A 27,654-nucleotide genomic window follows, 5' to 3' on the forward strand; every position below is an offset into this window, starting at 1 on the left:
TCTTCGTTTTAAAATGGGGTTAATAACAGTACCTACCTCAAAGGGTTGTGGGATTGAATGAGTTTAGAAAAGTGCTTGACACATAGTTAGTAAGCACCATTTAAGTGCTAGCTACTTTTATAACCACTCGGGGCCGAACCACCATCGTTTCTTGCATGGATTATTGTAATATCAGAAATGTGTTCCTGATAATGCTATATTAAATAATAATCTCCCCTTTGTTTTTCCACATTGCTTGTCACCATCTGAGGTACCTCTGTTTATTTGCCTATGTGAGTACAGGGACATTGTTTTGTTCCAGAACCTGTAGCATTGCCTGATCTACAGAAGCAGCTTAGTAACGTTTTGTTGAATGAACGAACGTGTTTGGGTGAGGCTTGTTCGGTAGGGGATTAAGCAGCTATTGCAATGGGAGACTGCTGCCCCATCGCCCTTTGTAGGTCTTCTACCTACACTTTACTTAATTCCCCCGGCCCCTCTTCAAGCTTATCTGATGTCTTTCTCAGCGTCTCAGTCTCCGAAAGTAAACTCCAGTCTTTGTTGGGATTAGGGAAAAGGTGTGATCTAATGTTCCTTAAAAGATTTCACCCTGTCCTGCTGTTTTTTTACGCACCCCCCTCCCCTCCTCTCCTGCCTCTTAAGTACCTGGTGACTTCAGTTTGTAAGCCTTTTTGGGGTTCTGCAGTGTGAACAGACTTGTGTCCAATTGGTTGCCTCCCCTGCAGCCTTAGGTTTTCATTGCTCTGGTCTGTGCTTGATGTGGGCCTCCTTTCTAGTTTCCAAAATTGTATTGGTCTTTCGGTCGTGTTTATGCACTTTTCCTTGCCATTCTTGTCCCAATTCCTGATTACAAATGTCATGTCTGTGCCTGTGGCTCCTGATTTATTTCTGTAACTCTGGTCTCCTATCTCCAGTCTTAAATTTTCAGTTGGAATTAGGTGCTGTCTTGAAGCACCTAATTATATTGGATTAAATTGTTACTGGTTTTATTTTTCTGCATAATATAAAGACTTATTGACTGGAGCATTATCAAATACGAAACTCTAGGTAATCTTGCCTTTTTGTACTATAGGACCTCAACAACTCAGCATTGTAAGCAGTTTCTGGCTTAGTTATGAAGAGAGTACTTAAAAAATAAAACTTTTTAATGCAGAATTTGGAACAGAAATGGAAGAGTATAATAAATTCTCTGTACCCATCTCCCAGCTCTAACCATACACTGCATCCATACCACCACACACTTCCTTTCCTCCCATGTTATTTGGAAGCAAATCCCAGACATATTATTTTGTTCATAGATATTTGAAGAGAAAACTTTTAAAGACATTGCTCCAGAATACGTTTTGATTATGTTATCAATGATTTGTTGGACCTTAGGAAGCTAGGTGCTGCGACCATAGACTCTGTTCTGTCAGGGAGTTGAGGGAATCTCTTCTTGCTGGAGATTTTAAAGAAAAAGGTAGATGTTTTTTTTTAGATATTTAGAATCTTCCCTACTTGGGAAGTAAGGAACATAATTTTAGGTCATCTCTCTTATCCTTTTGGCACTGTTGTACAGAAATTGAGTTGGCTACGTGTTGTAAATCTAATACTGCCATTGATTTGTCAGCACATTTGTACAATTTCAGTGGACACTTGTGTGGAAAAACAGAATGTACTCCCTACCTGCCTGTGCCCCCGCCCCCTCCCTGGCGTTAGTGTTGTGCCGAGTGACCGCTGGTGGGGAAAGAAGCCCTGGGCAGCAGGCTCTTGAGTTTCTGCTTCTGGGACTAGAAGCTGCCTACTTCTGAGCTGGCTTCTCGGGTTACAGGAGGCTCCCGATTCAAAGCTGTCACCAACACGTAAGCAATGTGGGTTGCTCCACAACCCACTGTGCACAGTAAAGTAGACACAGAAAACAGTAGAACGGAGGGAAGTGGTGAAGTGTTAGCACCCATCCTTTTCTTGGGGTGCTGGAGAGAGCAGAGTCTGACAGAAGTCACCTGGTCCTGACGTTCTTTGGGCCAAACTGTGCCTCCTTGGATGAGCTCTTTGGTGGTGATAGCCTCTAACCTTGTTAGTGATTTTAAAATTGGAATGACGTGAACCTTTGGTAATGGATTTTAATGGATGAGGCTCAAAGAAACCAGCCACTTCAAATAAAATGATCTCATTCACAGGTATTTAGTCAGCACTCAAATTCCATAGCCTTTCTCTAATATGAGAGAACAGTTGGGCTGGCTGACCTTGAAAATCACTTTTGAACAAGAGAAACACTTCACTGTCCGTGATTAGCAAACAGTGCAGTTTATTTTTCTAGGCTGTTGGTAGTCTGGCTTCAGGTTCTTTGTGGAATCTCTGATTCACCAACTAGATCATTGATGCACTGTTTACTGTTCTGTATGGTTGAGTATATTTAGTACCAGGCTTCATTTTCCCTTTCCTTTTTATATTAGAATACATTAGGGAGACTCTAGATTATTTAATGTTATTACAAATAGTTGTATTACCTTGAGAGGCAAAGAAAACATTCAGGGACCTAAAAGATCCTATGTACAGGAAACCCTTAGGATAGGTGGGTTTGTAATTTTAATTATAAATTTTAAATTCAAGTTAAAATTTTAATTATAATTAGGTTTTAAGTAAAAATGGCTGCTATCTGCAGTGATTGTCCAAATTTCCCCCCTAAGTAGTACGATGCTGATTCATTTTACTAAGTCTCTGGGATGTAAAGCTGCTTGTAAGGCTATTGGGTGCAGAAGGTGGACTTGTTGGCTGTATCCAGCTTTTAAAGCAACAAAAGCCCAAACTATGTATTTTAAAGGCAGACTTTAGGTCAGGACCAGTTTGAAAGGTGGCTGGTCCTTCGCATCCCTCCGTTCTGCGGTTCTCTCTGTCTAGTTTACTGTGGCAGCCTAGTAGTGATCAGTTTTGATTCTCTGGTAGGCACGTAAATCTCTCACGTGGATTTCCTGAGGTGAGAAGGGTGGAGGAAACAGATAAGTTATGCAGGTGCCCAACTCACCTTCTTTTCTGTTCCTGGGAAGACAGAGGAAGGCAGTATATACTTGTGCTGTCAAGGATGAGTTGCCTGCCAGTGGGGAAGGTGTTCTTAAATTAATGAATTGGCACAGTATTCAGACTAGAACAGATTTAGTGTTACATCTTAGAAGGCATCTGTTAAGATTCCTTGTTTCACAGGTGTCAGAGTGGGGCCCAGGGGATGTGGCTGACTAGACAGTGGCGCCCAGCGCATGCCCTGGGCGTCTGCCCTGTCCCTCTGTCCTGGGCTGCTATGGAGGAGAGGGTGGTTTGGATTCTTCCTCTGCTAGCACAGAGTGAAGCTACTCTCACGTTTTCCAGTGAAATGAGAATATATGGAGAAAATGGTGTGTGTAAATAAATACTTGTTATCACAAGTGTAAATAATACTTGACATCATAGCTGGGGGAAATTCACATTGTAAGAAATCTTTTTAAAGAAAACAACTTAATAATTATACCACTAAACATGAATTGCAAAATGGGTAAATAAAAGTTTGTGGGAGTCTTGGATACCTAGTGAATAGGTAATAAACTTCTGGTAGGGGGAAGTGTGTGTTAGGGTATGGTAATAGAAATTCCTTGCCAAGTAAGAGGATAAAATTAATGAGGGAATACTATTTCTATAATCTTGTTTGACCCTGAAAACATGAATTTATTCTGTTAACTTGTAGATTGGTGATGGGTTTCTCTTTCTTCAGCTTGTGTGCTTGCTTTCCCTTTGTGTCTTCTCACGCTTGCTCACCTTCTCTCCCTGCTCATGCCCCTCACTTGCCGCCCATGCCTCCCCAGCTCCCCAGCCGAGTGCCGGGCGCTGCGCTGGGCTCTGGGCAGTCACCGGTGGGGTAGATGGGCCGCGCCCCTGACCCCTTGTAGCTGGCAGCCTCGCGGGGGAGACTGATGGGTGTTTAAAATAAACAGCCTGAGAACTACCGTGAGGAGGAAATTCAGGAACAGCCAACCTGTGGGACTTCAAGGACAGTTTCCCGGGGACAGCGAGGTCCAAGTTGACATCTGAACGGTGAGGGGTTGGGGGTGGGGAGAGGGTTCCTAGTAGAAGAGAGTGTAAACTGGAGGAGCCTCAGGGGACAGGAGCTCTCTGGAAGGACTGAAAGTGGTTCAGCTCCTATGGAGAGTTCGGGAAGAGCGAGGAGAGTCGAGGTTGGAGAGGTAAATGGCAGCCGGTGAGGAAACGTGTAACCGTTGTTGAGGTGTGTGGATATTAGGCAAAAGGTGGTGGGAGGCCCAAGGTATCAAATATATATATGTTTATATCAGGAAAGGCTACAGCACAACTCAGTTCCCCCTGCCTCCGTCCCCCAGCCACCCAGTTTCCCTCTCTGTAGCTAACTCCTGCTGTGTTACTTGTATGTTTGGTTTATGTTTTCTTTTTTTCATTTAAACATTTGGCTTAGAGATGTGTTTTATCAGTGCACATGAGGCCTGCTTGTGGACAGAACTCCATGCAGCATCAGTACTTAAAGGAGCACCTTCACACAACAAATATTTATCGAGTGCCTGCATTATGCCGAGTCGACCCTGTTCCAGAGGCTCAGATTATAGCAGTGAGCGAAACCAACAAAAACCCGTGTTCTCCAGGAGTTTATATTCTCCTGAGGGGAGAGGAGAATAAGTAAAGAGACATGCTTTACATGGATCAGATTATTTAAACCTTTTATCACTTTTGTGAAGTAGGTTTCCTTTTTAAAATAAAATTCTTATATTAAAATAGTTTAGATTTAGATTTACAAAAAAATTTTTCCTGAAATTCCAAACTCAGTTTCTCCTATTATTAACATCTTGTATTAGGTTGGTATATTTGTCACAACAAAGGAACCAGCATTGCTAAATTATCATTTACTAGAGTTCCCAATTTATCCGGATTCCCTTAGTTTTCATGTAATGTCCTTTTTCTGTTCCAGGATGCCACATTACATTTAACTGTCATACCTCCTTAAGCTCCTTTTGGTGCATTCATTTCTCACATGTTCCTTGTTTTTGATGAGAGTGACAGTTTTGAGGAGTGCTGGTCGGGCAGTTTTTAGAATGCCCCTCAATTGGAATTCACCTGATGTTTTTCTCATGATTATATGGGTTTATGCATTTTGGGGAGAAGACCACAGAGGTAAAGTGCCGTATTTTTTATATCGTGTCAAGGATACAAACTATCAACGTAACTTATCTCTGTTGATGTTGGCCTTGATCACCTATCTGAGGCAGTATTTGTCAGGTTTGTCCACTGTAAAGTTATCCTGCTCCCATCCCCCCTTTCAGATTGTCTTCTCTGGAGGGAAGTCTATATACAACCCATACTTAAGAGTGGGAGTTATGGTCCCCCTTCTTTGGGGTAGGATATTTACATAAATTGTTTGGAATTCTTATGGGAGATTTTTCTCTTCTTCCCTATTTGGTCATTTATTTATATCACTATGGTCTCATGGATTGTATACTTTAGGTTATAATTCAGGACTTCATTTTGTTGCTCAAATTGGTCTAGCTTTGACCATTGGGAGCCTTTTCAGTTGGCTCCTGTGTCTGTTGACATACCCCCATCAATATGTCATGATTTTTAGAAAAATATATATATTTATTTATTTATTGAGCACTTCTTTACTTCCTGGCATTATAAGATGTTCCAGGCTCTTCTTGTATATTTCCTGCCCCAGTGCTGGAACTAGCTATTTCTTCAAGGAGCCCTGGTTTCTTTTATTGGGGAATGTTACTTGAAACTAAGACCTGGGTACAGTAGGTTTATATATATATTTTTATTTTTATCATATTTTTAATTGTAGAATATAGCATATATACATACCAGTGATGACTGTCTAAGTGCAATTTAACAAGTAGTTAGAGAGCAAATTTCTAAGAATATTATAGGTTACAATTCCACAGTTTCAGTTATTTCCTTATTATGAAATATAGCATATATACAAAAGGGTAGTATCTTTTAAAGTATGATTTAACTAGTAGATATACAGGAAATTTCCAAAATTATTATGAGTTATAGTACCATATTTTCAGTCATTTCCTTATTGTGAAATCAAACATATATACAAAAAGGTGTATAGCTTTAAACTTACAACTTAACAAGTAGCTATATAACAAATTTCAAAGGATATTATGGGTTACAGTTCCACCATTTCAATTTTTTCCTTCTAACCTAATACCCTAGCAACTAAGGAAAAGTAAATTATATAAAGATTCAGTATTCATAATCCTTTGTTAAATTCCATCTTATCTGTTCCTACCCCTTCCTCTGGCTTACTCACTTTCCTGATCTTCAGGGATGTCTAGGCAGTGACCACCCTAACCTGTTCATGTTGAAAAGGGGTACCAACGTTATGAGCAAAGGGGACATATCTAGTTGATGTTCTTGAAGAGGCTGTTGCCTCTGGGTTTCAGAACTTAGCTGGCGTAGGAACTCTCTGAAGGAATTAAGTTTCTGATGAATAAAGTTAGTGAAATTTTTAGAGTATGGTATTCCTATTAATTATAGTCCGTAGTACTCAATGTGTAGATTTTTCCCATGTACCCTTCTGGTGTCAACTCTCTGTGCTAGTGTTATAGCTTAGAAGTATATCATGCAAGCACCTATCTGTATTTGTGGTGCTGATCTGTGGGAAACATGCCTTTAAACAACCCCTTTCATTCCTGTTTGCTTTCAGTACAGCTCTGATACTTATAGTCCCATTAACAAACAATCATCACCTCTATCCATTACCACACCTTTGAATTCACCATCATTAACATTTCTGAACATAGTAGACTATCATTCGCCCTCACTAGCTACTATCACTAGGTCCCCAATATTCTTACATTATAGGATATTAATTTTACATTGTTCAGGTAGTTCATAGGAGTTGTAACATACAATGTCTCTCCTTTTGCGTCTGAGTTATTTCACTCAGAATTATATCTTCAAGGTTCATCCATGTTCTATATGTTTTGAGACCTTGTTGCTTCTTATTGCCAGTAGGTTTATATTTAATACTCATTTTACAGTTGAGGAAACAGGTAATTGGGTTTTCAGTATGTACTGAACTATTAGAGATGACATGAGTGTTAAAATCCTCTAGTACAGAGTCCTTAAATTAGAGAATTATATTTCCCTGACATTTATTGGCCTCATACTTCTCTGTGTGCCTTTTGGCAGTTGGGTTTTCACTGTCTCTATAATTCCTTAATATTCTTTCATGCCCTGAAACATTAAGAATTTATATGATAATAGTGTTGTAGTTCATTTGAATCAGCAGCTTGGGTTTTATTGGTTAAGTTAGAAGTCTCTTGGCATTAACTATACACAATAAGTTCCTTTTACAAAGAACACTGGCTATAGGATTAATATGCCAGTGCTCAGACTGTTAATTTTTATCATCCACAGTTGTGTTTGGGTGAGACTTGCTGTACTCAGATATGGTGAGATACGTCATACTCAGATATGCTTGTGGAATGATCTGCGGAAGGACAGTCAGGTGACTGCTGACAGCCTGCTTGTGCTGGAGTTAGGGAGTGTGGGCTTCTCTCTGAATCAGGGTAATGATTAATACATTAGTGTGTATTGTATCCAAATCAGTTGTGAGGTATGCTACTTATAATTTACTACTACTAATGGCTAAAGTACTTAAGTTTGTTAGTGAGTTTTTATTTTTTAAAGGATAGGCATATTTTTTTAATTCAATTTTATTGAGATTTATTCACATACCATGCAGTCATACAAAGCGTACATTCAGTTGTACACAGTACCATTATATAGTTGTGCGTTCATTACCAAAATTAATTTTTTTAACATTTTCATTACCACACACACAAAAATAATAATAGAAATTAAAGTGAAAAAGAACAATTAAAGTAAAAGAGAACACTGGGTGGTTTTTTTTTTTCCCCCCATTTTTCTACACATCCATCCATACACTGGACAAAAGGAGAGTGTGGTCCATATGGCTTTCCCAATCACATTGTCACCTCTCATAAGCTACATTTTTATACAATTGTCTTCAAGATTCAAGGGTTCTGGGTTGTAGTTTGATAGTTTCAGGTTTTTACTGCTAGCTATTCCAATTCATTAGAACCTAAAAAGGGTTATTTGTATTGTGTGTAAGAGTGCCCACCAGAGTGACCTCTCGGCTCCTTCTGGAATCTCTCTGCCACTGAAGCTTATTTCATTTCCTTTCGCATCTCCCTTTTGGTCAAGATGTTCTCCATCCCATGATGCCGGGTCTAGATTCCTGTTAGTGAGTTTTTAAGAAATTCAGGTTCTACTTTGGCAAATATGATAGACTAAATATTCTCCAGAATAATATGATATAAAACAGTTTTGCATAAAACATAATTTTTGTTGTATTTGTGGGCCCCCAGGAAATAAGGAAAACCTTCATTTTCCTACCTATTTCTCTTCCCCCACATGAACTAAACCTGGGTGTGAGCCCACGTCCAAGGGCACTGAGGGCAGTGCCAGCATTAGCACTGCAGTGAGGAGATTGAGCCTTTGGGCCAACCACAGAGTTGGGGAGCAGAACTGCATGTGCCCTCGTTAAGCCAGAGAAACTGAAAGGAGGTGACAGATATTCCCAGAGCGGTCACAAGTCATCTCTGCAGGAAAACATTCTCAGTTTAGTCTTTCGGGTTTCCTGCAGATTGAGACTGCACTAGGCAGGATAATGGTCCCCAAAGATGGCCAAGTTCTAGTCCCCAGAACGTGTGAACATGTCATCTTACATGGCACAAGGACTTTGCAGCTGTGATTAAGGGTACGGACCGTGAGTGGGGAGGTGATCCTGGATTTTCTGGGTGAACGCAGTCTGGTCACCTGGGTCCTTAAAAAGCAGAAGAGTAGATGAGAGGGATGCAACCTGAGGACTTGACTCCCCATTGCTAGTTTTGAAGATAGAGAAAAGGGGACCAGGAGCCAAGAAATGCAGTGGCCACTAGGAGTTGGGATTGACCCTCAGTTTATAGTCAGCAAGAAAGAGCGACCTCAGTCCTACAACTGCAGGGAACTGGATTCTGCCAGTAACTGGGATGAGCGAGAGACAGTCTCTCCTAGAGCCTTCCGAAAAGAATGCAGTCTGCTGACACCTTCCTTTTAGCTCATGAGACTCGTGGTGGACTTCTGGCTTACACAACTGTAAGATAATAAATTTGTGTTGGTTTAAGCCACTAAATCTATGGTGAGTTTTAATGACAAAATAGAAAACTAATGCAAAGACCAAGGAAATAGGAATTTAAATTCAAAGATCACTAACCACAAAAGGAAACAAACCACCATGAATGAAAGAATGAGTGGAAATAGCAGGCAAGGACCTCAGATGTTGCAGTTACCAGATACAGAATATTTATCAAGCCTGAATTTTTTTAAGAAATGAAAGAATTATAAAAAATTAGCAAGCAACAAGAGACATTGTTGAGAAGAAACTAAATAGGACTTTAGAAGTGAAAAATATGATTGAAATAGAAAGGGGAAAAAAAAAAAGACCATAATAGAAGAGCCAAATAACCTATAAGCTAAGAAAAAATGAATGAGGGGGGAGAGATCTCAGGAGGAATTACTCAGAATGCAGTACAAAAAGATAAGTGTTAGCGCAAGAACATACAAATAGGCTGAGGAGCCGTAATGGAGAGTCCCAAGTAGATTGCTCACATTTTGTGGTCAGTGGGGTTCAGTAAATGAGGCTGGGATAATTTTTATGGATGAAAGACTTAGATGTGAAAGTAAAAATCTTAATGCTTTTACCAGAAAAGATCTAAATAACTTTACAGAATATCTGAAGAATCTCAGGGAAGGAGAGTATAGCATAAATGACACAAAGAGCAAACTGTAAAAGAAAAAGTTGAATCATTCTTATGCATTAAAAAGAACTTGTTTTCATCAAGAAACACCGTAAAGAAAATGAAAAAGAAATGTTTGCAACACATGCAACTACAAAATACTAATAACCAGAACATTAATTTGTAGATGCTCATTAATAAGAAAAAAATATAGACAATCTAGTAGAAAGTGAGGCAAAAAACAAGCAGCCATTTCGTAGAGGTGGAAACAAAAATGGAACATATGACTATGGAAAGATGCTCAACTTCAATATTCAGGTATATGCAAATCACGCCCTTAGTTGGATAACATTTTATACCCATTTGTTGGGAAAAATTAAAGTCTGTTCATTCCAAGTTTTATGATTTTAGATTGAAAATTGTTTTGTATACTCTACTTTTTTGTATTAAGTTTTTTTATTATAGAAAATTTAAAACATAAACAAGACTAGGCAGATACTGTAATGAATCCCGTGTGTGCTTTCACCCATCATCAGCTCATGGTTGTCTTTCATATAACCTGCTCCTACCCCTCTACTCCTCATACAAATTTGAAGCAAATTATTACAGACATTGTTGAATAGGTCAGTATCTCTAAAACATACTTTTAGATAGGACTACTTTTAAAAATAACCACATTCCTTTATCAAACCTAGAAGAAATTCACCATACTTCTTTAATTTCCAATTATCTCAAATGCTGTACTTTTAAAAATAGTTTGTATCACGATTCAGATAACATCTAGGCCTCGCAATTTTTTTAGTATATCTTCTAAGTCTCTCTTAATTCCTTCTCCATCTCCCTCTCCCTTTTTTTTCTCCTTTCAGTTTATCAGGTTTTTGTCCCTGAGTGTTTTTCATAGTCCATATTTTGCTGATTATATTCTTGTGGTGATGTTTAACATGTTCCACTATTCCCTGAATTTCTTGTAAATTGGTATTTGGATCTAGAGGCTTGATCAGATTCAGGTTTGATATTTTGTTATTTTGTTTTTGGTGGTAGTGTTTCATAGGTAGGTAGTGCAGTTTTTCCATCGGGAGACACATCATGTTTGGTTGTTGTTTCCTTTTGCATTATCAGCCATTGATGATCAATGTCTTGATCTACTGGCAATTGCAAAATGCTGATGTTCTAAGTTTATCATTTCTTCTTCAGTTACTAGCTGATTAACTGAAGAGAAATTTCCTTATATCTGCTATTTGGTTACCCAGTGGGTTCAAATCATAAGGGAAAGGCAGGATAGATACTTAATTCTTTTTGTTTTTTTACCTGATTTTTAAAAAAATGAGTTGGTTCACCAGCATTCTCTAGGTGTGACCAATTGGGAATGCTGTTGTTACTGTGTTGTGCTATCATTATGAGTTAATGGATTTAAACTACTCATATGTCTTGGTTCTTTGCAGTCAATGCTCAAAGTGTCCTGTCTTGGCCAGTAGGACCTCTGAAGAGGTTTGCTCCTAAGCCCTTTGAGAGGATCCTGGTAATCTTGGATTGTGTCCTTGTTTTCTGCTTTGTTCCAGTCTTGTGCATTTCTGCTTCAGATCTGGTACAGTCATTTTCCAAAGAGCCTTGGTTTCTTTTAAAGTGCTATTTCAAGACTTGGGCAATAGGGCTGCTTACTCATTGCTGGTGTCCCAACTACTTTAGGGAACAATTTGACACTGTTTGGTAACATTGAACTTTGGTGTCACCGTGGTCTAAGCAGTTTCCTCCTAAGTATATATATACCCTAGGACAAGGATCAGCAATCTACGACCTACAGGCCAAATCCTGCCAGCTGTTTGTTTTTCTTATGGCCTGCAAGCTAAGAATAGTGTTTACATTTTTAAAGAGTTAACAAAATAAAGTATCATGAAAATACTTTATGATACTTTATGACACATGAAAACTACATGAAACTGAAGTTCAGTGAAGTTTCATTGAAAAAATAGCCATGCTCATTCCTTCGCTTACTGTCTGCGGCTGCCTTTGTGCTCTGACAGCAGATTGAATGGTTGCAGCAGAGACGGTGTGGTCTACAGGGCCTACAGTCTGACCCTTTATGGAAAAAGCTTATTGGCTCCTGCCCTAGAAACTCTCCAAACTCTGCACCAAGAGCTGTGTTGAAGAATGTCTACAGCATTGTTTGCAATAGCCAAAACAGTAAAAAGTAACATAAAGGAAACAATTCAAATGTTCATCGTCAGGAGAATGGATAAATAAAGTGCCCCAGTCACACCGTGGGATATTACACAGAATTGAAAATAGAGGACAGCTACAAGGATGGCATGGAAGAATCTTAAAATGCAGTATTTAGGAACAAGAAGCAAGTTGTGTAAGACAGTCTACCATATCTGATTTTATGGTTAGAAAGAAGCATGTATATATGTTAGAAATACTTAGAATAATAAGCACACAGTTCTGGAGTGGCCCCCTTTGGGAGGGGCTGGGTCTGGTGGGAAGGGGCACACAGCGGAGGGGAGGTGGTGGGGGTTTTCTTACGCTTTGTAGCTTATGTACATTATGTGAATACTTTGTATGAAATATTGTACTGAATCAGACATTTTAAAATAAATGTGTATATTCAAGTTTGTTCCATGATCAGTTGTGTGCTGTTTCGAATGGGAGCTGACATTTATTTGCCAGGAGTTTGCTCACCTGGTGTGTGCTGGTGGCGCGTTCTGTCTGTCCTGGGGGATGAGTAAGCTGAGAGCAGCTGCTCCTGGGTATTATTATTTATGTTCAATGGATTTGGAATACATTCTCCTTAAATTGGGTTGAATTACAAGAAGAATCACAATAATTGTTGGCTTTATGGGTGCTGAAAAGGATGCTCCTTGATATTTAAGAACTAATGTGTTGAGGTATATGTATGACAGAAGGTTTTCTTCTTTGGGACAGATTTTAGTTATTATAACCTTCCTAAAGTCAGTTGGGCTCCTTATAATAAATACTGTTTACATTTTATCTGTAGCTAAAAATGACATTTGTACTTCAGTGTTTTGTTTTGTGGTGTGGTCCTTGTTTGGTTGTTGTTGATTCATTGATATTTATTGAGGATAATTGTTACAGTGTATTAAACTGGAGGTATGCAGTCTAAAGTTGAAAAGATCTCTCTCTCTTCAGTTCCCTTTAGAAACATGACTACTAAAATATACATACAGTAATGCTGTACTGTTTTCTTTATTTCTAAAGTGCCTAGCAATTTTCTCAGTACAGTAGCAATATTCCTACAGAATTGAATTTACTAAGTTAAAGTCATTTGATAGATTCAGTTTATAATTACATTTACAATCCAGTTTTAGGAAGAAATTTTAAAAGTATTTTCTCAAGGGCCAATCCTATTTATCAATATGGAATTAAATATTAAAATGTTATTATTTAAAGTATTAGAATGATTACTTGTGACTTAAAATTTGATAGGCCATGTTATAGTGACTATTATTAAAGATCATTTTTTTAAAAACAGCTTGGTTGAGTTTGCTCTGCACTGTACGTCTTTAAGTTACATTGTAATGCTCTTTAGATGGTAATTCTTAAGACTAAGATTGTAAGTAAGATTTTAAAAAATGAACAAATAGAATCTTGAGGAAAAGAGCTGGTAAAATTTTTAATCTTCTTTTAAAGGAAGTTAACTTTGGGCGAATATGTATGTGTTTTTAGGAAAATATATTCTTAGATTTTTTTATATCAGTGAATTACATTTAAGTGTGCGTTAGCAGGACAGTTTATGAAGACAATTTAATCCCCTTTGCCTTGGCTATATATATTTATTAACAAAGCATTCAGTGTAGTTCCTTAGTGAAAGCTAAAGGATTTTTCTTCTGAACCATTATTTCTTTTTATCTGTGGACATTGAAAAATTTTACTTAATCCAAAAATGGATTCACAGGTAACTCATTAGTTAATGACGTATGCATTTGGGTTCCATTCAGGGTTCAAGCTGGGATTCACCATGGTTGGATTAATGGCCAGGTAGTGCTCCTGATTTACTGTGATTCTTTACTGAGACATTGCATTCTCCAAATTACCCTTCTGTAAAATAGATAATATGTGCCTATGTCTGAGAGCTTCTCAGGTTTTCTGCTTATGAAGTCAAGTGGTAGCTATATATTAAAAGGCTTTGAAGCTGTAAAATGGAAACTCAGGGAATGTGCTGTAGAGCTGCCAATTAATCAGTGTCTCAGGAAAACATTTGAAGTGCCCCAGTTGTCTGTCTGTAATTGGTAAAGCTGCCTATGTGGATCAGTCCTGGACTCTTGTTGATGTTTTTCTTTAATAGGTAATTGGTAGGTGGTTGATTTGATTTATGCATTTACCATTAGAATGGTAAAGAAAAACTGCCTTTCTTCATAGTTTTGTAACAGGTGAATTCAGGAACCTTTTGGAGGCCTAGTTCCTAGCTTGACCACTGGGATTTGGGGATTTTGCTTGTGGTGTCCTCAGTCTAGAATTTTCTTCCTCTCTGTGGTTTATGCAAACCCATCTTACCTTTCAGCCTGTGCTAGGTTAGTTTGATTTCTTCATTTTATAGAAGTTTTTCCTTCATTGATATATAAAAATTTTTGAAGCACAGTGCTTTGGCCTGATCAAAGGAAAAAGATAGTAAATAAACTAGTCTTGTAAAGTGGTAACCATATGAGTTACCTAGGAATTAGGCTTCCTAGTAAAAGTCTTAGGCAGTAATTTGTATAGACTGCTAAGCATTGAGGTTAAATATACCTAGTATACATTGAGGAAATCTGAGTAAGGGAGATCAGATACCCACTGCAGTGTTGAAACAGAAATAAGTATGCTATAAAGGTGGGGCAAAATAGGGCATAATTAATCATTTTTATCATGGATATAACTTTGCATGACTATTTAATGACTCATGGAAGACAGTATCTTGAATCAGATCACTGAACTAGCCTTCAGGCATTTGTGATCAAATTTTACAATCAATGGGTAGTATATGATGAAGAAAACTATGTGCAAAGAGAAGAAAAAGTAAATATAATATCTGCCTTGTGGAGTTTGGGGGAGAGCTCCAAAAGTAGGAACTGTCTTAATTACTGGATGGACTACGATTCAAAGTACCTTGATTAGGCTGTTTTTCAGTGTGAAAAGTTAACCATGTTGAAGCAGAATAGTGTGGTCTAAAAAAAAAAATGGGGGCTTGCAGTCAGAACACTCGGATTTGAATCTATCAGATCTCAGATACGATTGGTTATAAGGCACACCCTTATTTTTGTCCCATTAAGAAGGAAGAAATGCTGCCGGTCACACCAACGTGGGTTCAAGTGTAAGGTGCACTTGAAATTCAGGTATGTTAAAATGTGGTGGAAAAGTGCATCTTAAAACAATAAAATGCAGTGTATTTGAAAGCACTTTGCTATATAAGCCCCAGGAGTCATATTTAATCTTTATTTTATGAGTCAGGGGAGTGAAACAAAGTTAAAAGAGTAAATACCAACAGGAAGCACAGGCCAGACTGGCTAAGAGAACAGCTGGCTGCCAGGGGGAAGAGGAAAAAGTGATCCTTCTTAGTCTTCCTTCGTAGAAAATTGGCCCTCAGTGGCTCATTTAGTACCTCCTCACTTAGTTTAATTTTCCAGATGCTCTCAACTGTGTCTGCAGTTAGGGAATTTTTACTCTCAGTGAAAATTGACATGCCTCTGGATTGGCCTTTGAGAGGAATCACTAAGTTACCCTCTGTGTTAAATGTATGGATTTTCTTCTGTCTTAGACCTAATTGGTTTAGAACTAGCTGATTGGTGACAACCCTTGATTAACTGTATTATTTTTAGAGCACCAAACTTATGGATGGCTTCAGCCAGTCTGATCTGCACTTGTAACTGCTTCTTTCAGCATTGCTCTTTCACAAGTATACCTTTTGTTATTGAAAGGACTTTAGTTCTGTTTGCAGTTGATTTTAGACTTCTCTGACTTCCCAGAGGTCATTTTATACTCAAGAAATGTTTTGTCCACCTATGATTTTGAGTTAGTTTTTCTTTTCTTTGAGGACTTTATTTTCACTTAGAAACAGTGGAGGCATAGTAAATTTTTTTTCCCTGCCTTCCCTTTGGTGCATTTGAACAATAATTAGCCATGGATTTTTTTTAGGAAAGGCTTTTTTTCTTAGTAAAATGCCAATAGTTGACACTTACCAGTTTGCCCTGACAAAAAAAAATGGTTCAAAATTGCCCTAATTGAATAAGATGTTTTGGGGATAGCTAAGTCCTTGTTGAAAATAAGATATAAAAATCTTTATTCTCTAGACAGGCTTTGGCAAACTTTATCTGTGAAGGGCCAGGTAGTAAAATATTTTAGGCTTTGTGGCCCAGACACACTGTCTGTTGCACAGTCGTCTTTGTTTTTACTAAAAAAAAATTTTTTTAAACAGCTCTTTAAAAGTCATTCTTAGCTGCCCCACTTCCCCCCACACAAAAACAGGCTACAGGTGATTGCAGACTCCTCCACTGGAAAAACTCTGTGTCATGAGTAGGACTCTGTATTAGTTAGGGTTCTCTAGGGAAACAGAATCAATGAGAGGTGTCTCTGACTATCAAATTTGTAAAAGTGACTCACGCAACTGTGGGTATGCACGAGTCCAAATTCTATAGAGCAGTCAGCAAACTGTCAACTCCAAGGAAGATGTCCGATGAACTCCTCAGGAAACGAACTGGCAACTTTGATGAACTCAGGAGATAAATTGGGATCTTCGACAAACGTGTTCAGTGAACTCCTCAGGAAACGAACCGGCAACTTCGATGAACTCCTCAGGAAACGCTTCGCTGGGCAGCTGAAGAAGAAGTGAAGGTCCTCTGTCTGTCTCGCTTATAAGTCTTCAACTGATTAATTGGATTAAATCCAGCCAATTGCATTCTCTCATTGTGGAAGACACGCCCTTTGGTGAGTCATCAGTCACAGCTGCAGTCAATTGACTGATGATTTAATAAACCAGCCTGTTGTTTTATTAACCAGCCACAAACTTCCTCACAGCAATTGTTAGTCCAGTGTTTGCTTGACCAGACATCTGGGTACTATCACCTGGCCAAGTTGACACATGAACCTAACCATCACAGACTCCTTGGAGAAATGCTGATTGTAGAGTTGGAGCAGAGAAATACAAGAGGAGCCAGGAGCTTCCTGTCGCTCCAAAAAGTAAAGAAACATTAGAGAAAAAGGAAGAAGATGGGGAAAGTCAACTCAAAAAAGCTCCTGGGGATCAAGGCTGCAACAATTTGTGCCACAAAACAAATAATGATAGTATTGAATTATAATGCCAAAAATAAAATGAATATCCATGAGTACATACTGGTTAAATTATTGAATAAACAAGTAAGTGGGGTAGGAGGGAGAATTCTTCCTAAGAGAAGAATTCCAAATAGTAAATCAATGTAGGACGAAAGAGGGAAATAGAAAATCAGCATTAGAACATCAGACTAATAATTGCTGCAGACAAATCATGGGCAAAATTTTGAGAGACAGGATATTTGCGATCCTCACATTATCTTCCCTAAATTTATCAGTTACAACTGTCCACAAATTTGTTCATACTCCTGCCGCCAGAAGTAGTTTCATTCTCTTCCCCGTGAATGTGCACTGGACTTTATGACTTGCCTTTTTTTTCCCAAATAATTCAATTTTATTGAGATGCATTCACATACCATACACTCATACAAAGCATACAATCAGTTCTTCACAGTACCACCATATAGTTGTGTGTCCATCACCAAAATTAATTTTTGAACATTTTCATTACCACACACACAAAAGTAATAAAAATAAAAATTGGAGTGAAAAGAAACAATTAAAGTAAAAAAGAGCACTGGGTGCTATTTTTTTTTTTTTTGCCCCCATTTTTCTACTCATCCATCCATGCACTGGACAAAGGGGAGTGTGATCCACGTGGCTTTCCCAATCACATTATCACCCCTCATAAGCTACATTTTTATACAATCGTCTTCAGAATTCAAGGGTTCTGGGTTGTAGTTTGATAGTTTCAGGTTTTTACTGCTAGCTATTCCAATTCATTAGAACCTAAAAAGGGTTATCTATATTATGCATAAGAATGCCCACCGGAGTGACCTCTTGGCTCCTTTTGGAATCTCTCAGCCACTGAAACTTATTTCATTTCACACCCCCCCTTTTTTTTAATCTTCATTTTATTGAGATATATTCACATACCATGCAGTCATACAAAACAAATCGTACATTCGATTGTTCACAGTACCATTACATAGTTGTACATTCATCACCTAAATCGATCCCTGACACCTTCGTTAGCACACACACAAAAATAACAAGAATAATAATTAAAGTGAAAAAGAGCAATTGAAGTAAAAAAGAACACTGGGTACCTTTGTCTGTTTGTTTGTTTGTTTCCTTCCCCTATTTTTCTACTCATCCATCCATAAACTAGACAAAGTGGAGTGTGGTCCTTATGGCTTTCCCATTCCCATTGTCACCCCTCATAAGCTACATTTTTATACAATTGTCTTCGAGATTCATGGGTTCTGGGTTGTAGTTTGATAGTTTCAGGTTTTTGCTGCTAGCTATTCCAATTCATTAGAACCTAAAAAGGGTTATCTATATTATGCATAAGAATGCCCACCGGAGTGACCTCTTGGCTCGTTTTGGAATCTCTCTGCCACTGAAGCTTATTTCATTTCCTTTTACATCCCCCTTTTGGTCAAGAAGATGTTCTCCATCCCACGATGCCAGGTCCAGATTTCTCCTGGGTGTGACTTGCTTTTAAGGAATAGAGTGTGCACAGAGAGAAGCTTTGCAGCGAGACACCTGGCAGGAACCATCTGACCCAGGTGATCAAGGTTCACATCCCCAGTCCTCCGCTATATTGGCATCGTGTGCCTTGGTATGATGCTAGAAGGGCGGGTCTCCTCTCTGGTTTTCTCCCCAAATATCTGTGACACCAGTCTAATCATGAGGAAATATCAGGAAACCCAAGTTGAGGGACATTCTACAAAATAGCTGTGGGGAAGCAGTAGGAAAGACTGAGAAACCAGCACAGATGGAAGGTTACCGAGGAGACGTGATGATTAAATGCAACATTGGTAGCCTGGACTGAATCCTGGTACAGAAAAAGCAAGTTAGTGGAAAAACTGGTGTAATCAGAATGAAGTCTGAAGTTTGGTTGATATATCATACCAGTGCTATTGTTGATAGTTCTGATAAATGTATCATGGGAATGTAAGATGTTAGCACTGGTGGAAGTGGGATGAAAGGTATATGGCAACTCTGTATGCTGCAGTTCTTCTGTAAACCTAAGGTTATTTTAAAATAAAAAGTTGAAAAATAAACCATCTCCTTATTGTGGACTGATCATCATCTTTATCGTGAACATTTGTAAGCATTAGTTATTTAACTGTTGGTCCCATTTTTATCTGGGGGAAATATATTGGTTCACCAATTAAAGTCAATTTTGGAATGAACTTGTTTTTTTTTTTTTTTTTTTTTTTAATCATCATTTTATTGAGATATATTCACATACCATGCAGTCATACAAAACAAATTGTACTTTCGATTGTTTACAGTACCATTACATAGTTGTACATTCATCACCTAAATCAATCCCTGACACCTTCATTAGCACACACACAAAAATAACAAGAATAATAATTAGAGTGAAAAAGAGCAATTGAAGTAAAAAAGAACACTGGGTACCTTTGTCTGTTTGTTTCCTTCCCCTACTTTTCTACACATCCATCCATAAACTAGACAAAGTGGAGTTTGGTCCTTATGGCATTCCCAATCCCACTGTCACCCCTCATAAGCTACATTTTTATACAACTGTCTTCAAGATTCATGGGTTCTGGGTTGTAGTTTAATAGTTTCAGGTATCCACCACCAGCTACCCCAATTCTTTAGAACCTAAAAAGGGTTGTCTAAAGTGTGCGTAAGAGTGCCCACCAGAGTGATCTCTCGGCTCGTTTTGGAATCTCTCTGCCACTGAAGCTTATTTCATTTCCTTTCACATCCCCCTTTTGGTCAAGAAGATGGGAATGAACTTGTTTTTAATATTATTTATCTCTCTTTCCAGGGGAGACACCTGCTGCAGAAGTTCCCTTGTCTTTTGTGATCCTGTCTGTGTGCAGTTTAATGCTGTTAATAGTGTTAATTGCAAACTGTGTATCCTGCTGTAAGGACCCAGAAATTGACTTTAAGGTGAGCACAGATGGTGAGAACATTTAAAATTGTTATATGATACATTTATCAATTGAATGGCATTTACATCACAGTTCCTTAGGAGCAAGGTTGGCAGACTTTTTCTGTAAGGGCCGGAGAGGAAGTATTTTCCAGCCACAGTAAATAGCAAATTTTGTAGGCCACACAGTCTCTTTTGCAGCTACTCAACTCTCAGCTCTGCTACTGTTGCTCTGCAGCAGCCGTAGACAATATGTAAACAAAAGGCTGTGTGCCAGGAAACCTTTATTGGTAGAAATAGGCAGGCTGAATTTGGCCCACAGGCTGTAGTTTGCAAGTCCCTGCTTTAGAGCATCATTGACAGTAACTGCTTGCCTGTGGTGAGTCTCATTTTTGCCAAATGAGGAATAAAGCATGATGATTAAACTTGTTTGCTGTAAGGTCTATAAGGAAGAGCAGGCTGCTTTTGATTTTTTTTTTCCTCCCCAGACTTCTATAGGGCTAGTGAATTTGAGGTCATTAAGAATTTTGAGGCTAAGGGATCCCCCAATGTGTTTTGAGTGTGAGGATGAGCATCTTTTAGTTTCCCTGGAAACCCTGAGTTCCCTAAGGTAAAATCCTGGCTCAGGGGAGGAGCAGCATGGAAGGGAGGGCGTGGCAGCAGTAGGTGGATGGGATCTGCCAGCCAGCCACCTGAGAAATCCTGCTCCAGAACTTGCTACGTGCCTGCTTGACATGTGTTAGGGCTCAATAATACTTGTTAAAAAGAAGTACATTTTAAAAAAGAAGATAAAACAGAAATTTTGAAAATGAAAGCATGCATGGCAGAGAAAGTGGTTCTTAATGCAGAGTCCCACTAACTGTAAACGGCATATCCCAGGAGTCTTGAGGACCACTTGTTTAAATTGGGGGAAGAAAATTCTATAAACACTAGTTTGGTTGGTGTATATTTTACATATGTAAAAAGGAAGGTTGTCTTCTAGCTAAAACCTGCTTTTTACTGGACATGTGAACCTTATTTCTAGAGCTCTTGTATCTGTTTTATTATATATTCTGTTTACCTCGAGTCTGGTGGCAGCAATGAGGAAATAACAGAGGTGTGCTGTCCTTTTTGCTCCACACCAGCATTAAACACAGAAGGCTGAGAACAGAGGGAGGCTATAGGAAAAGACAAGACTCACTGACATATATCATTTTCTTGAGAAGATTTTGACCTGTGTGATAGATCTTTATTCACGATGTCAACCCCTAAGCCCTAGGATCACTGGGGACCCTTCTGTAGTGTACTGTAATGATTATAGGACAGTGGAGCACAGTCATAGGCTTTTACTTGCAGGAAGGAATCTGTGTCCCTGACTGTCTGTCTTGCTGAGGGGCTTTGCATCAGGAACTTGGCCATTTGGGGACAAAGAGGAAGTCTGATCAGTGTTGCTAACATTTAAGTCCAGTCTGTATCTCATATATCCTGATACCACATTCTTGCCTTAGGTTGTTCTAACCTTATTGAATCTCAATATTGAATTTCAGAGTTTGTTATAATGCATATTCAAGGTGGGACTCAGGAATCTGTATTTTTATCACACATCCCTATGTGATTCTGATGCAGGTGGCCCAGGAACCACGCGGGATAGATGATCCTCTCCAGCCCTAAAACTATGTAACTGAATATAAGAGCATTGCCATCTGTAATTTGTTGGTTTCCTTTAGATTTAGAACTCTGCAGTTTCAGAGCCGAATGGTCCCTTGGAAGTCACTCTATAGATCAGGAAGCTGTAGTCTGGTACAGAGTGACTTGCCCAAGTTCATTCAGGGGGTCACTGGCATAAACCTTGAAAAGAACCCACTCTTGTCTCACAGCCCTATTTTTAATTATGTTATGTCACCTCTCTGAATCTTTAGAATCATCTGTTGCCTAATGATTTATTATGCTGCTGCCAGGTTTTTATTGGCTTTATTTAGGCGGAGTGGTAGACGAATTCTTCTTTTTTTTAATGAGAGAACTTAGGACTGACCAAGGGGAAAATTGGACAAATCTGTTCTTTTCAAAAGTGCCCTTGCAGATTGAAGTCATTGTGGTACGTCATTTGTCCTTTCTGCCTCAACCTCCATACAAATAGCAGTAATGTCCTTTAAAGCTTACGTGCATGTGAGAACATAAATGTTCTATCTGAAAACTCGACCCTTTTAACTCTTAGTTTCTTCCTTGTATGGGGGGTGGGGCAGTTGGTAGAAAAAAGAGAGTGAAAAGAGGATGGTTTTAATGTTTCTAGAAGAATGGAAACAACTGGTTCACTGATTGGTTCTCAGCTCTCTTGTGGTGCCTGGCAGAGTTAAAACTCATCATCTGAAGCCCTTGATACGTAGCTGTAGCTCGCCATTATTTAGGCAAGAGGATATCTTCAACGTGAACATCAGGGTACACCAGCCCAGTAGCATGATGGTGGGAGGAGCCAGGACAGTTCATCTGGACAGAGTCACTGAAGAGGTTTCCACGGCCTTATTGGTGCATCCTCAGTTTTAAAGTTGGCGTCTTTTGAAAACCAGAAGTTTTTATTATGCAGTTCCACTTCAGTGCCACGCAGTTTTATACTGTAATTACGTAATTCCACTTAAATGCCATGCTGTTTTTTTTAATCTTCATTTTATTGAGATATATTCACATACCACGCAGTCATACAAAACAAATCGCACTTTCGATTGTTCACAGTACCATTACATAGTTGTACATTCATCACCTAAATCAATCCCTGACACCTTCATTAGCACACACACAAAAATAACAAGAATAATAATTAGAGTGAAAAGAGCAATTGAAGTAAAAAAGAACACTGGGTACCTTTGTCTGTTTGTTTCCTTCCCCTATTTTTCTACTCATCCATCCATAAACTAGACAAAGTGGAGTGTGGTCCTTATGGCTTTCCCAATCCCATTGTCACCCCTCATAAGCTACATTTTTATACAACTGTCTTCAAGATTCATGGGTTCTGGGTTTTAGTTTAATACTTTCAGGTATCCACCACCAGCTACCCCAATTCTTTAGAACCTAAAAAGGGTTGTCTAAAGTGTTCCTAAGAGTGCCCACCAGAGTGACCTTTTGGCTCCTTTTGGAATCTCTCTGCTACTGAAGCTTATTTCATTTCCTTTCACATCCCCCTTTTGGTCAAGAAGATGTTCTCCGTCCCACGATGCCGGGTCTACATTCCTCCCCAGGAGTCATATTCCACGTTGCCAGGGAGATTCACTCCCCTGGGTGTCTGATCCCACGTAGGGGGGAGGGCAGTGATTTCACCTTTCAAGTTGGCTTAGCTAGAGAGAGAGGGCCACATCTGAGCAACAAAGAGGCATTCGGGATGAGGCTCTTAGGCACAATTATAGGGAGGCCTAGCCTCTCCTTTGCAGCAACAGTCTTCCCAAGGGTAAAACCTATGGTAGAGGGCTCAACCCATCAAACCACCAGTCCCCTATATCTGTGGTCATGTTAGCAACCATCGAGGTGGGGTAGGCGAATACCCCTGCATTCTCCATAGGCTCCTCAAGGGGGCACTACATCTTTTTTTCCTTGTTTTTCTTTTTTTTTTTTTTAACTTTCCCTTCTTTTTTAAATCAACTGTATGAAAAAAAAAGTTAAAAAGAAAACAAACATATAATAAAAGAACATTTCAAAGAGACCATAACAAGGGAGTAAGAAAAAGACTACTAACCTAAGATAACTGCTTAACTTCCAACATGTTCCTACTTTACCCCAAGAAAGTTACCTACTATAGCAACATTTCTGTGAACTTGTTCCTACTATATCCATTAGAAATTAACAGACCATAGTCATTCCTGAGCATCCCCAGAACATTAAATAGCTTATCTGTTCTTCTTGGGTTATTGTTCCCCCTTCCTTAATTGCTCTCTATTGCTAGTTCCCCTATGTTCTACATTATAAACCATTTGTTTTACATTTTTCAAAGTTCATATTAGTGGTAGCATATAATATTTCTCTTTTTGTGCCTGGCTTATTTCGCTCAGCATTATGTCTTCAAGGTTCATCCATGTTGTCATATGTTTCACGAGATCGTTCCTTCTTACTGCCGCGTAGTATTCCATCGTGTGTATATACCACATTTTATTTATCCACTCATCTGTTGAAGGACATTTGGGTTGTTTCCATCTCTTGGCAATTGTGAATAATGCTGCTATGAACATTGGCGTGCAGATATCTGTTCGTGTCACTGCTTTCCGATCTTCCGGGTATATACCGAGAAGTGCAATAGCTGGATCGAATGGTAGCTCTATATCTAGTTTTCTAAGGAACTGCCAGACTGACTTCCAGAGTGGCTGAACCATTATACAGTCCCACCAACAATGAATAAGAGTTCCAATTTCTCCACATCCCCTCCAGCATTTGTAGTTTCCTGTTTGTTTAATGGCAGCCATTCTAACCGGTGTTAGATGGTATCTCATTGTGGTCTTAATTTGCATCTCTCTAATAGCTAGTGAAGCTGAACATTTTTTCATGTGTTTCTTGGCCATTTGTATTTCCTCTTCAGAGAACTGTCTTTTCATATCTTTTGCCCATTTTATAATTGGGCTGTCTGTACTATTGTCATTGAGTTGTAGGATTTCTTTATATATGCAAGATATCAGTCTTTTGTCAGATACATGGTTTCCAAAAATTTTTTCCCATTGAGTTGGCTGCCTCTTTACCTGTTTGAGAAATTCCTTTGAGGTGCAGAAACTTCTAAGCTTGAGGAGTTCCCATTTATCTATTTTTTCTTTTGTTGCTTGTGCTTTGGGTGTAAAGTCTAGGAAGTGGCCGCCTAATACAAGTTCTTGAAGATGTTTTCCTACATTATCTTCTAGGAGTTTTATGGTACTTTCTTTTATATTGAGATCTTTGGTCCATTTTGAGTTAATTTTTGTGTAGGGGGTGAGGTAGGGGTCCTCTTTCATTCTTTTGGATATGGATATCCAACTCTCCCAGCCCCATTTGTTGAAAAGACCATTATGGCTCAGTTCAGTGACTTTGGGGGCCTTATCAAAGATCAGTCGGCCATAGATCTGAGGGTCTATCTCTGAATTCTCAATTCGATTCCATTGATCTATATGTCTATCTTTGTGCCAGTACCATGCTGTTTTGGCAACTGTGGCTTTATAATAAGCTTCAAAGTCAGGGAGTATAAGTCCTCCCACTTCGTTTTTCTTTTTTAGAGTGTCTTTAGCAATTCGAGGCATCTTCCTTTTCCAAATAAATTTGATAACTAGCTTTTCCAAGTCTGCAAAGTAGGTTGTTGGAATTTTGATTGGGATTGCATTGAATCTGTAGATGAGTTTGGGTAGAATTGTCATCTTAATGACATTTAGCCTTCCTATCCATGAACATGGAATATTTTTCCATCTTTTAAGGTCCCCTTCTATTTCTTTTAGTAGAGTTATGTAGTTTTCTTTGTATAGGTCTTTTACATCTTTGGTTAAGTTTATTCCTAGGTACTTGATTTTTTTAGTTGCTATTGAAAATGGTATCTTTTTCTTGAGTGTCTCTTCAGTTTGTTCATTTCTAGCATATAGAAACATTACTGACTTATGTGCATTAATCTTGTATCCCGCTACTTTGCTAAATTTGTTTATTAGCTCTAGTAGCTGTATCGTCGATTTCTCAGGGTTTTCTAGATATAAGATCATATCAGAGAGGCGGGGCAAGATGGCAGACTGGTGAGCTGTATGTTTTAGTTACTCCTCCAGGAAAGTAGGTAAAAAGCCAGGAACTGCGTGGACTGGACACCACAGAGCAATCTGTCTTTGGGCATACTTCATACAACACTCATGAAAACGTGGAACTGCTGAGATCAGCGAAATCTGTAAGTTTTTGTGGCCAGGGGACCCGCGCCCCTCCCTGCCAGGCTCAGTCCCGGGGGAGGAGGGGCTGTCAGCTCCAGGAAGGAGAAGGGAGAATTGCAGTGGCTGCTCTTATCGGAAACTCATTCTACTGATTCAAACTCCAACCATAGATAGACTGAGACCAGACACCAGAGACTCTGAGAGCAGCCAGCCCAGCAGAGAGGAGACAGGCATAGAAAAAAAACAACACGAAAAACTCCAAAATAAAAGCAGAGGATTTTTGGAGTTCTGGTGAACACAGAAAGGGGAAGGGCGGAGATCAGGCCTTGAGGCGCATATGCAAATCCCGAAGCAAGGCTGATCTCTCTGCCCTGTGCACCTTTCCTTAATGGCCCTGGTTGCTTTGTCTATTAGCATTTCAATAACCCATTAGATCTCTGAGGAGGGCCGTTTTTTTTTTTTTTTTTTTTTAAATCCTTTTTGCTTTTTCTAAAACAATTACTCTAAGAAGCTCAATACAGAAAGCTTCAAAGAATTGAAATTTGGGCACGTCAAGTCAAGAGCAGAACTAAGAGAGCTCTGAGAAAAAAGGCAATAATCCAGTGGCTGAGAAAATTCACTAAACAACACAACTTCCCAAGAAAAGGGGGGTGTCCGCTCACAGCCACCATCCTGGTGGACAGGAAACACTCCTGCCCATCGCCAGCCCCATAGCCCAGAGCTGCCCCAGACAACCCAGTGTGACGGAAGTGCTTCAAATAACAGGCACACACCACAAAACTGGGCGTGGACATTAGCCTTCCCTGCAACCTCAGCTGAATGTCCCAGAGCTGGGAAGGGGGAGCAGTGTGAATTAACAGAGCCCCATTCAGCCATCATTTCAGCAGACTGGGAGCCTCCCTACACAGCCCAGCAGCCCAGAACTGCCCCGGGGGGACGGCACTCACCTGTGACATAGCACAGTCATCCCTCAACAGAGGACCCGGGGTGCACAGCCTGGAAGAGGGGCCCACTTGCAAGTCTCAGGAGCCATACGCCAATACCAAAGACTTGTGGGTCAGTGGCAGAGACAAACTGTGGCAGGACTGAACTGAAGGATTAGACTATTGCAGTAGCTTTAAAACTCTAGGATCATCAGGGAGATTTGATTGTTAGGGCCACCCCCCTCCCCGACTGCCCAGAAACACGCCCCACATACAGGGCAGGCAACACCAACTACACACGCAAGCTTGGTACACCAATTGGGCCCCACAAGACTCACTCCCCCACTCACTAAAAAGGCTAAGCAGGGGAGATCTGGCTTGTGGAGAACAGGTGGCTCGTGGACGCCACCTGCTGGTTAGTTAGAGAAAGTGTACTCCACGAAGCTGTAGATCTGATAAATTAGAGATAAGGACTTCAACTGGTCTACAAACCCTTAAAGAACCCTATCAAGTTCAGCAAATGCCACGAGGCCAAAAACAACAGAAAATTATAAAGCATATGAAAAAACCAGACTATATGGATAACCCAAGCCCAAGCACCCAAATCAAAAGACCAGAAGAGACACACCTAGAGCAGCTACTCAAAGAACTAAAGATGAACAATGAGACCATAGTACGGGATATGAAGGAAATCAAGAAGACCCTAGAAGAGCATAAAGAAGACATTGCAAGACTAAATAAAAAAATGGATGATCTTATGGAAATTAAAGAAACTGTTGACCAAATTAAAAAGATTCTGGACACTCATAGTACAAGACTAGAGGAAGTTGAACAACGAATCAGTGACCTGGAAGATGACAGAATGGAAAATGAAAGCATAAAAGAAAGAATGGGGAAAAAAATTGAAAAACTCGAAATGGACCTCAGGGATATGATAGATAATATGAAACGTCCGA

The 27,654-nt window shown here is 39.4% G+C and overlaps 1 protein-coding gene across 3 annotated transcripts in view; it reads left to right on the top strand.

Moving 5' to 3' along the window:
* Window positions 1–27,654, top strand: part of LMTK2 (lemur tyrosine kinase 2) — a 141,451-nt gene that overhangs the window by 14,316 nt on the left and 99,481 nt on the right. For all 3 annotated transcript variants that reach the window (XR_005213506.1, XM_037813840.1, XM_037813841.1), the window contains exon 2: window positions 19,849–19,973. Coding sequence is in view for 2 of the 3 variants with exons in the window: in XM_037813840.1 (XP_037669768.1) it covers window positions 19,849–19,973 (125 nt within the window). In the remaining variant the exon portion in view is untranslated. The remainder of the gene's footprint in view (window positions 1–19,848; window positions 19,974–27,654) is intronic.

The sequence above is a fragment of the Choloepus didactylus genome, chromosome 21 (assembly GCF_015220235.1).
Source record: "Choloepus didactylus isolate mChoDid1 chromosome 21, mChoDid1.pri, whole genome shotgun sequence".
Taxonomy (NCBI): domain Eukaryota; kingdom Metazoa; phylum Chordata; class Mammalia; order Pilosa; family Megalonychidae; genus Choloepus; species Choloepus didactylus.